Source organism: Ylistrum balloti, unplaced genomic scaffold (assembly GCF_031769215.1).
Source record: "Ylistrum balloti isolate Yb309-2 unplaced genomic scaffold, AGI_CSIRO_Ybal_v1 Utg369816, whole genome shotgun sequence".
In the NCBI taxonomy this organism is placed as follows: domain Eukaryota; kingdom Metazoa; phylum Mollusca; class Bivalvia; order Pectinida; family Pectinidae; genus Ylistrum; species Ylistrum balloti.
In genome coordinates this window covers 1006378-1017321 of record NW_026781986.1, presented here as the reverse complement: position 1 = coordinate 1017321, position 10944 = coordinate 1006378, and the positions used below count along the sequence as shown (strand labels likewise).

The 10944-nt window shown below is 33.9% G+C and overlaps 1 protein-coding gene across 1 annotated transcript; it reads right to left on the bottom strand.

Moving 5' to 3' along the window:
- Positions 1–825: 825 nt before the first annotated feature.
- On the bottom strand, positions 826–9482 carry LOC132544967 (deleted in malignant brain tumors 1 protein-like). The gene is made up of 8 exons (XM_060208630.1): positions 9434–9482; positions 8862–9006; positions 5372–5553; positions 4976–5111; positions 3188–3369; positions 2071–2206; positions 872–941; positions 826–831 (listed from the first exon to the last, which is right to left on the bottom strand). Exons 1-8 carry the CDS (start codon positions 9477–9479, stop codon positions 826–828), a joined length of 903 nt encoding a protein of 300 aa, XP_060064613.1. The 5' UTR covers positions 9480–9482.
- Between the last annotated feature and the right edge of the window lie 1462 nt (positions 9483–10944).

The following is a 10944-nucleotide window of genomic DNA, read 5'->3' as shown; positions in this document are numbered from 1 at the left end:
GCTTTACAAAGTGTTCCGAACGCATTACCATCATAGACTTTGATTCTGCCCGAATTTGCTTTCCCTTCAACGATGCCAATTTCCTTTCCTAAAAGTAAAAAATAATTTTCTTTTCTCATAAGAATGTCGAAAGAAAAAGAACATAAAATAAGATAATAATTATGATTTCAAAGAACAGATTGCTTATCAGAACATGATGCAGTAGTCCATTTAAAACAAAGAAACGCTTGTGAGATTTAGATGCATTATGTGCAGTTTAGCAAAATGATAAATAAAACTACATCATATTTGCATATCTCTTTCGTCTTTTAAAGATGCAGGAGGCTCCATAAAGCAGACGAAACAAATGTCAAAGTGTATTTGTGTAGGAGCGGTTCAATAATCTAATATATAAGGTACATTTTCGAATACTGATTGTTTGCTATATATGTACGAAGGTCAATTGCGTAGATTTGTTCCTACATGAGTAGTGACATTGTTCATAAAACCATTTAAAACAGAGTTACGGCAATATTTGTCTACCAGCAGCATTTAACCATATCAAAAGACCGATCATTTAATAGTATGTTTCATTTGTAATTAACTTACAAATATAACACACGTCAAATGCTGAATCAGGTTGTATCAGAAAAGAAATCAGTGTAATGTCGAAACCACAAGTCCATAGTGTAGAATATTAACCTTTAGCAACGATTCAATTACGCAACTTAAGACATTTTTGCAAATAATTGTGATTTTAAACAGTATTACTTCGTGAGCCACACCAAACACCGACATCTTCCTGATGGCTACAACTGTGAAGACCCCATCCATCAAAGGCGCATATCATATCTCCAAGTTTTAAAGGCTGTCTAGATCTATAGTGCCTTGCTGGACATTCAAGGTTGTCGACGTAAATTGATCCATTACTAGGGTCGAAGAATGAATACGGATGTCCGTTCCTTAAACATAATAACAAACTTCAAGTGCTTTCTGCCTAACGTCATTTTTTTCTTTCTACGTAATGTCTTTTTTATAGATATCAAAACACTAAGAAAACGCCGTCAGAGATTTTAATTATGGGAAAAACGATAATAAGAAACAAAGATTATGAATAAAAGAAAATATCAGTATATATAACTGAAAAATATTCGGTTCTATTTTCTTTTAACTTTTTGCTAAATTCTAATGTAAAGATTAAAATTTCTTTCACAGGAAAAAGATGCGGACTTACAATAAGTGTGATTTTCAATATGTCTCTTTTTCGCAATTCAGTTTCCAAACATAGAGAAAGTTGCACTCATTAAATATATATTTTGATTCAAAGAGGTCATTGATCACGATATTACAATTTACTTTGGGGTTTCAAGTTGTTACATGCTTATTCAATCTTCATGATTCGGTTATAATATATTACATATTGTAATGGAAAAATCACAATCACATCGTCTTTCAAGACAAGGATTGATTGAATAATTAACAACACTGACTATTCAGGGACGATGTATCATCATAAGACTATATCCTGCATTTCCTCTTTTGAAATTGTTGTCTATATCAGTTGATAGATATTCTTATCAAAGTACAATATTATTTGTTTGCTATATCATCAACAAGTCTGTGTATCAATGGCTACACCCTCCCTGCTTGAAAGAATACGTTGTCAAAGTGAACTATTATATTACAGACTGTGCTAGTAAGCACACTCCCAATTTTCAGCTGTAGGCTGACTTCAGGAAGAATTTTATGTTCATACTTCCTGGAAAATGAAACAATATAAAAATTGTGACAGCCCACTTAGTCATTTCCATAAATAGTTTATCGACATTTCCTAGTTACATGCATGTATATATTTTATCAATTGAGTGGTGGTTCCTACTCGGCGAAGAATCATTAGCTTCAATCACAAAACATAAAATAACGGGAATAATTCTGTTGTTTGTCTTTCATTACCTACCGTAAGTAAGATACTTGAACGATATGGAGTTTTTTTCTTAGTTTGTGTTCATTGATAGTGATAACAATTGATACTTTTGTTTCCACAATAACACGTTATTTCACGAACGATAAACACAGTGATATTAAACATACTTGTATCCGAGCATGTTACAAATAGTCCGTGCTTCTTCCACTCCAAAACCGTTATCACAAATTGTTCCCCATTCGCCATTTTGAAGAATCTCCACTCGTCCTCTGTTAAATGTTCTCCCACCTATCAGTTTTACAGCTGGGAACATGGAAGAAAAAACAAAATGCGACGTAAACTCTGCAGCTACCAAACATATGACATATAGTTGTCTTGCAAAGCTGGCAATTATAAATATTAAATTGTTAAATCGAGTTCAGTAATCTGATATTCAAAGATATGGCAATATACCATATTTTTTTTATTTTATTTTATTTTTTTTTTTTTAGTGAAGTTATATTGAATTTCCTATAATTTCGAAATCGCTGATTCCAATTCGTATTAAATTGCGATGTCCGTTTCATGAAATCAGTGTAGTTATTTTTAGTATTTATTTTTATAGGATGTCAATACCAAACCTATGCTTTAGAGTAACGCTACATATTTGCCTGTTTGAAGAACAAATTAATTGAACAATTCCAGCTACTTAACTCTCCACCGACACAAATGTATCATGTACCACACACGTGGAAAATACAAAGAAAATTAGCAAGGCCGGTATATATATGACACCTTAATATTTTCTGCCTTGAATGCGATATAATGTGGCATTTAATCCTTTAACGTTGACCGATGACAGACAACATTTTAGTATGATTGGAGCAAAAAAGTTGTGACACTTTTCATTTTTTACTGAATAAACTGAGCCGCCAATTCGAAATAACTCTTTCCCGCATGGATGTTTTAAAGTCCGAAATTTGATACCGTCTGACTCCATGTTATGAACAAAACAAACCATAACAGAAATTCTTATGAAAAAGTTTGCAGTGTTCTTTCGGTATACCGCAGCTTTTTTTATTTCTTATTTGTTCAAATATGGTTTTAGTTTATATATTCAGTACTGCAGACGCTTAATCAAATATTCGTGAAAGCGGTGAGATACAAATAGTCATCCATATGTAGGTATGTGTGATAATGGATATTCTACACTAAGGTATAGAGTTCCCAGATACCTACATAGGGTTGACTATATCAATATTCTATTTCATTTCCAGTCTTAAATGAAAGAAAATGATGACGCACTGTTTTCCACGCATTTCACTCCAATATCTTCACTGTGTCTACAATTTCCCACACCCCAGCCTATAAAGCTGCAGTTCCATATCTTTTCTGGTATGTACCCAAGGGAACAGTTAACATCATCCATTAAGATACGTCCTTTCCCATTTCCATAAGTCCCACTTCCGTTATAATATAACTGGTTCCTAATTAAAAAAAAAAAACAACAACGTATGACATCATTACCTCGAAGTGTTTAATAATATTTCTGACCGTTATCCATAAACTTAACATCTTTATTTGTTGCATCTAGAACGCGACATTGCTTATATGGACTGAACAAGATTTGAAAGTGGTTGTCGTCCATGCCACCTCGTCTTATTCTACTTTACTTTTTAACTTGAGTCGCAATGTAATTTTATTTTACGAATTTTGCTTTTGGATATCAATTTGGGTTCGTCCGGCCGTCCGTCCGTCTGTCTGTCTGTCTGTCTGTCTGTCTGTCACACTTTCGTTTGTTCTAACTTCCCTAAATATCATCCAAGTTGTGTGAAACTGCCAGCAAATGCATCTTGGGGTCATTAAGACTGCGTTTGACTATCAGTGTCGTCTGTTAATAATTATGCATACTAATGAGGTATCCTTTGATTTCATTGGTCGGTTCATTTCCGTGCTCCAACGTCCCTAAATATAATCCGATTTAGATGAAACTTGGTCAGCAGATGCATATTAGGGTACATAAGACTGAGTTCAGCAATCAGCATCATCTGTTAATATCTATGCATACTAATTAGGTATCATTTCATTTCTTGGTCGGTCAGTTTTTGTTCTCTAACTTTCCTAAATATAATCTGATTTAGATGTAACTTGAAGTCCCACAAATATTATCCAGTCCCCTATACTGATCATATTATGTGGACTACTATACCTGCTGAAGACCATGGATCTGCTTGGCACTCTTATAGTTACTAGTATGCAAGTTTTCTTCAATTAGTTCACTTTATTGGTTAATATTTGATATGTCCAATATCAAAATCTACTTTATATAGTCCTTTACATCTTTTTTTGGCAATACATAATAGCTCAAGAGAATATATCATTCTACATATCACTATGACATGTTTACTCCTAACCCCTAAAATGTTTCGAAAGCGGGGAATAGAAATTCCATGAATTTGCTTGTTACATTTGAGTTTGGATTACTGTCATGTTGACATATTGGCATTTTCTATTTTATTTATCTATTTATTTATATATTTTCTTTATTTATTTGTTTTGTTTTTTTATATATATTTTCCGATTGCCTGATTTTCGAAAGGTTCACATCCTCACAAAGATCAGTTATGTAGTAACAGAATCCTATAATGTAATCTATATGTTTGAATTACAAAATTTGTTACTTGTAAACGAAGAAAATTATGAAATAGCAGGTATTCTCCATTTAACATTCTATTTATCCATTAGATATGCCAGGTAAACAATAGTAATGAAAATACAAACAAAGGAAGACATAACGGTTTGTCTAAATAGAAAAATATTTGGTATTTTAGCTTTACATTATTGTATGTATTCGTTGTATCGGAAGATAATGTTAACTGTGTGAGTGCTGGGTAAAAAATTATCATATAATCATAATTTTCAAATTTAATGATCTTACTGATACTAGAATGTGTCGGATAGCCATGACAGTATGTAAATCAATGACTTAATTTATACTGAAAGGTGTTATTAACAGAGTGGAATCCCGTCTTGAAAGATGAAATCAATTGACAGAGTGAGTCACATTGTTACGTCATACAACTACTACTTTACCTGTATCCAAGCTGACGACAAACAACCCTCGAAGCATCAGTATTCCAGCCATCGTCACATATTGTGCCCCAGGACTCGCCATGATAGACCTCCACTCGCCCGTTGTTATCACTTGTTCCATTTGTAAGACGAATATCTAATGTAAAAGACACAAGGTATTGAAATGTATTTATCTAAATATGTAAATGAATGAAAATAACATAACATCTTAGTATTTCCTGTTGTTTTTTTCTTCATTGTATACTTGGCATAATCGATTATGCTATATGGAATGATTTGTCATTGGAATTATAAAACAGACCTGCAAAGAATACTTAAATATTCGCATTTCACCAACGTTAAGCTACTATTTTTATGATCTCCCTGAATATATATTGGAGCTATTTTGTTACCTACCCAGGAAATTACACGAAACTCCAGCGTCTTCACCGTGATTACAGTTATGAATTCCCCAGCCGTCATGTGTACACTCCGATATGTCACGTAGTATACTGTGTAGGGAACAATTGACATTATCTAGCCATATTTGCCCACTCCCTTTGCCAAAACGTGCGTTCTTGAATGCCTTCCCGCCTTTCCTTCAAAAGAAAAAAAGATAAGAAAAAAATCTTTAAACTTACAAAAGTACAATATATCAAGAAAATCTGAAGCAACGTAAATTAAAATTCTTTATTTAGGAATCATTATTTAATGTTCGTTATTTATAGACTATTATCGAAGTACGTCTGTTATTTTTTTGTAATTCATATTCAAACGGGAGCAATACCGTCTCTCAAATACATAATGATCCATCAGTAATTGCACTAAACATCGTGCATTTTACACAAGACAATATAAAACACATTTATACATCAAAATGAGACTGAGAAAGAAAAACTTTTTGCTGTTACCTGCATACCACGTTTTATTTCATTCAAATAGTAGTTAATTTTAGTTCAAAATTATCTGATATATGATGAACACGAAATTTATTTAATTATTGGTCGGCAGCGCCTCCCTGTCTAGATTTGAACTTTTCCTTGGATTTTCTTCAGTCGCCTACATGGCATCAAAATCTAGGCCCTTAGCACCACTGACGAGTCCTAGAAGGATGAAACAGCTGTAGGATGCAGTTTTATTCAATGTTCGGTTTTATTTTTCTAACTCTAAATTATTAAAATGTGCTATTCACTTGTGTCTCTTTTGTAAAATAATCTTTACTTCATCGGTATAACATTGGTAAATCCTTTGCATGCAAGGAAGGCAATTGTGTGTCTGGGACTGTTGCTACTTGTGCATATTTTCCATTACATCGCAATGAACATGAAGTAAAGCTCAAGTTTAAACAAATATTTTAACTGATAAAGTTCTGATGTGGGTACCTATTAAAGTGTACCCTGAGAGTAATTTTATATTTAGATATAATGTTAAGAATGCCGTAAAAATAATAATAATGAAAACCCCGTCAAAATCCGTCGCCCCAGTGTCGAGTTATTAAAGCTCAAAGTTGTCGATTTTCACCTGTCAGCCCAGACCTAATCAGCCGAATCGTCATTTCCGCGGAATCGAGGCTCTTCTACTCGTGACGTCATAAGTTCAACAGAAATGGCAGTCAAAATGACTGACAGTGACAACGACACCGCAACTGAGAGCGATTTGAGTATGAGTTTTGAGGAGTCTGATTATGGTGTGAATGATATGTCTGAAGACGGAATTCAGCCCTACCGATTTGAACTGGAATTACAAGACGATGTATCCAGTGAGGAGGAAAATGACCCTTCGAAAAGTGACGATCGCTTGGGCAACATAGATTGGCACGTACTTCACTGGGTCTCACCAGTAGTCGTGAAAGTAGTCGAACAGTGAATCGTCGTTTCAAGGAAACAAAATAAAATTGGGTGTGGTTTTGGACTATTTTTACTATCTTCAAGTCTCGATCAACAATTTATGACGTCGGGAAATCGCGTTTGTGCAAGACTATGCATACATTCACGAGGTGTCGGGAATTTTCTTACCGAAGAAGTTTCGTCCGAGGGGAATTTTTCTTTCCATAGCATTATGGATATATATAGATAGGGTGTCAACAACCAATTATAACACCCTCCGCTGTGTTAATAATAAAAATTTGATGTTTTAGAAGTTTAAACAATTATTTGACTGGTTTTTACCCTAGCACTGGTACGCGTCTGGTGTTAGCCGACAGGCGTGTCGCCTCACAGGTGTCACAATTGTTTTTTCCAGCCACAGAGTTGCCAATTACCTAACCTGGCACAGGTGTGATTATGAGTTTAGATGACATCTCTACACTGTGAACTGTGTTTTCAAATCAAGATTGGTGATCTTATTGTTATTTTTACGACCGGTCACAACCAAAATGGCGGCGACCATCCATTTCACGACACAGCGGTGAGTAAAATAAGTGTTTTGTCTGCTTACAGAGAACGTTCCTTATCACATCAATATTGCGTTTCGGATCTAGAGGAATTTATCTTTATATTCGTGCAACGAATTCACAATATAACCCAGTCCTGTAAAAATAAATGTGAAAAAAACCTCAGTGTTTTGACAGTCAAAACTGGTATCGAGATCGGTTTTCCTACTTATTTGACTAATATATTACATATCAAACATTTGTATGGTGTAACGGTTTAGGTTGGACCCCTTGATTCACGACTAGGCCTTCTCCGAGTATTAGGCGTTCACGATTACGAAGGAATAATATTCCCATGACCGCCCAAGTCATAGGCTAGCCTATCAATTAAAATGTTTAGTTGTAGAATTAATAACAAAATATCAACCTAACAAATATACTTTTATTTAATCAACAATCAGTTTTATTTATCGACGTCATGCATCGACACCCCATCCGTGTTAGTGTTAGGACAACCATACACACCGCTTCCCTTCTCGATAGGAAGCCATTTTAGCGGATTTAAGCGCTAATTCACCGACCCCTCGTTCACTACCTTAGATATTGCGAAGATGTGAAGTACTTTCACGTAAATAAACAAAGAAATTACCACGGAAAATCCCAAAATAGATCACAATCACATGTAGCACAGTAAAGACAATATGGCTGCATCAACAAAAGCGTTGAACTTATGACGTCACAGGTTTGGGTGCCCGAAAACGAGGTCAACGCCTCTCAGCCAAAGGTGTGTTTTTCAGAAAAGTCGCAATTTCTCAGTAACGGAACATTCCACGGCATTCGCGTTTTCGGCATAGTGTATTTTATGTGCAGAACTGTTTTCAAGGTCAACATAGCTGACCTCTCAGGGTACACTTTAAGACAGTTCTGATATAAATAATTGTGTTTTTGAATATATATGATTACTTCACCTATAATTTGACAAGATTATCACGTCAAGATAACCTTGTTCGAAATACCATTACCAATACATGGGAGGCCCGTCGCATGCTATTCATATCAACCAGAGTTAAATATCTTACCAAAGGGACACAACCAGGTCAACAAAGACCGGTTGTTCTCTCCGATCGGTATGGTGTCATAGAGCACGTTGCCTATCGTAATTAGTATTAAGTACTCGTTGTAACTAATTATGAGTTGAGAATTCTGTGACGCATTACTTTTGTTAATTAATTTGGAAAACGTCTATTCTGATATTCAACACAAATCGAATGATAACAAAATTAAATTGAAACATTTCCGAATTAAAACATTTGGGTCAATGTAAACGATTTGTGAGATGAAAGGAACGTTTTACCATAGCTTTCCTTAAGTCATACGAATATTGAAATATGAAGATTAAAGGCTTTGCTATTTATGAAAATGCCCATATAGCAACGTGCTTGTAATAAAGAAAATTACTAATGGAATTATTCCCAATTTTTCAATGACGATTTTATCAGAATAATAAAGTAAAAATAATGCGCATGCGTATCATACCGAAAACCCAACATTCGACATATCACTTCTGCGTCATCGTTGTCAAAGAAATCGTCACAGACTGTACCCCATGTACCATTGTAGTAAATCTCTACTCTTCCTTGATATGAAGTGCTGTCGGTACCACGAAGACGCACTCTGGTACCTAAACAAATCAGGATATTATCTGAACAAGACAAATATATCACTTTTGAATGCTGTTGAGACAACAACATTGTTTGATTAAGTATAAATGAAATTTTAAAACTTGAAACAGAATGGAGCCCATTTTGAAACATGTCGATAAATAAACATATGTTTCGCGGTCTCTAGTGTATTTTTGTGACTTTGTGTATAATAGTGTAATTAAGAGAAAAAACATCAGATATACAGATTTTAACCCAGTGTACTCGACCGTCGTGTCTTTCTTAACAAAGTAAGCTTAACTGCCTAATGTTTTCATCCAATTTGTATAGACTATGGAATTATAATATACATGATTTTATATTGAACAGTCTTTCAAAGAAACATTTAGATAAAAAAATGATTGTGGTGATTGTAAATGTTTGTTTTACAGATATTTATATACTTACCAGATGACAATATGATGAACGGAAGTAACACGAGAAGACACTTCATATTCTGTATGGCCTCCTTATAGGCTGTATTCTAATACACTAAGCCGAAGTGCTGCAAATGTTTTTCAACATTCAGACGGCGAATTTCTCATTTTGTGAAAAAAAATCTGTTTTGAAATATCTTGTCGTATTATAACCACAAGAAGCACGTATATTATCTGAATTACATCAAGGACAATTAGATAAAAAAAATAATGACAAATTATAGATAGATACTTCATGCAACTGACGTATAACACAAAATCTGAAACACTGGTTGATATAACACAAAACTATAGTTTGCCGAAAATTGAGTGAGGCTTGCTTTAGAGAAAGAAAGAATGATTTGAAAACAAATAAGGTATGAAAACGTTTCCCAGATGTTACCACGATAGGATACATGAAAACAAAACCCGAATTCCTGGAATAAGACATGTGATCTAATTTCAGTCAAATCAGAAATCAGTGAAATTAAATAGTATATAAAATTTCAATTTTTCACTAATTGTATATAAAATATACTCATAGTGTATAACGAACATATACATTAAAATATCCTTTAAATATGCAATACACATATAGACATATCTAAATCATTATATAGAACATTATTATCTACAATATATATTTTTGGGGTATGTTTTTGCTGATGATATCGTGTTGTTAACATACACCAGATTTGCTTTCTGCACTTTGGCCCTTATAAGAATATTGTGTATATCGTGGCAAGTCATTTTTATTATTATTATTTTAATCACATTATTTGAGATTTGCCCAAACGTCATCTTCGGCTGTTATATCGACTATAGATATTCTCAGAGTATACTTCGTTATTTTTTCTATATTTACAGCAACAGTTAAACCACACAACGGCCGTCAAGAACATTTTGACACCGCAATGCAACTGGACAGGATAGTATTTTAGTTCCCCATTCTCTCCCTATGAAATGAGAGGTTGATAGACAAATGTGAATTTATTTGCAAGTGAATTCATCTTGTCATAAGTACATAATTTTCTTACCTTGATTTAAATTCAATTTTAAAATGATTTATAGTTTTGTCTTTTTATTTCTTGTTGGTATCAGTATATAGTTTATTTCAAAAAGCCTAACAATTTCCTTGGGATATTACATGGAAAAGCGTGATGATCATAGTGGAAAAAATACATGTACTTACATTTTTAGTAGAAGTGTTAACATCAATTTTGTTGGTAAGACCAAACAGAGGATACACATCAGAAATGTAAATATGAAAAAACTAATAAACATGACAAACACTGATGGCATTAACAATTATCAAAAGATTACAACATACCTTATATTTTAAAGGAAACCAAACGCATGAGCCTTTTTTCAATCAATATTGATGAAGAGTTCAGTCACTGTCACAGTACCCATGTCATGTTCGTGTTTCATTGCACTGACAACACAAGTCGCTATGCACTGGGTAAAGTCCTGCGTCAACAAGTGAGTGATACAGACACAAGC